The following is a 550-nucleotide window of genomic DNA, read 5'->3' on the forward strand; positions in this document are numbered from 1 at the left end:
GGAGGGCCTAGAGTCGAAAGACCCAAGGGATAGGGGATGGTGGAATGCAATCTTCAAAAGCGGGCACAGTCGTCAGTCCAGCAGCCTCGGACCTGGAGGCTGAAAGGTCCTTTCGGGAGGAGACTTCTGCGGGATTGGGGCGGGGCCAGACCTGCTGCACCGCCCCTTCTACCCTCTCCGTGGACACGCCCTCCGCCCCGCCGGCGCCGGTGCCTTTAAGAGCCTCAACGCTCGGGCCTGATTGATAAATCCGTGCCCAGCCTCCGCCTCCGTAGTTTGCGTCTTCTGCAGAGCCCGGGCCGCGCAGCCGACCTCGCCGGTCCGCCCTGCGATCCCTTTCTCTGCCCCAGCCGCATCCCGGCCTCACAAGCCTCGTCCCAGAGAAGCTCTATGTCGGCCTCCCCAGCCTACAGCGAAGACAAGGGCGGCTCCGCCGGCCCCGGGGAGCCCGAGTATGGCCACGATCCAGCGAGCGGCGGCATCTTCTCCTCGGACTACAAGCGGTGAGGGAGCCAGCCGGGAGGGTCGGCCGGAGGGCCTGGCCTGGGCG

At 67.3% G+C, this 550-nt stretch overlaps 1 protein-coding gene across 1 annotated transcript in view; it reads left to right on the forward strand.

The window, feature by feature from the left end:
* Positions 1 to 254: 254 nt before the first annotated feature.
* AP3B2 (adaptor related protein complex 3 subunit beta 2) overlaps positions 255 to 550 on the forward strand; it is a 39,862-nt gene continuing 39,566 nt past the window's right edge. The window contains 1 exon segment of the mRNA XM_045286297.1: positions 255 to 503. Within this exon segment, the coding sequence (XP_045142232.1) occupies positions 391 to 503 (113 nt within the window). The 5' untranslated portion in view covers positions 255 to 390.

The sequence above is a fragment of the Echinops telfairi genome, unplaced genomic scaffold (assembly GCF_000313985.2).
Source record: "Echinops telfairi isolate 266 unplaced genomic scaffold, ASM31398v2 ScPeMD7_7;HRSCAF=31, whole genome shotgun sequence".
NCBI classification, from domain to species: domain Eukaryota; kingdom Metazoa; phylum Chordata; class Mammalia; order Afrosoricida; family Tenrecidae; genus Echinops; species Echinops telfairi.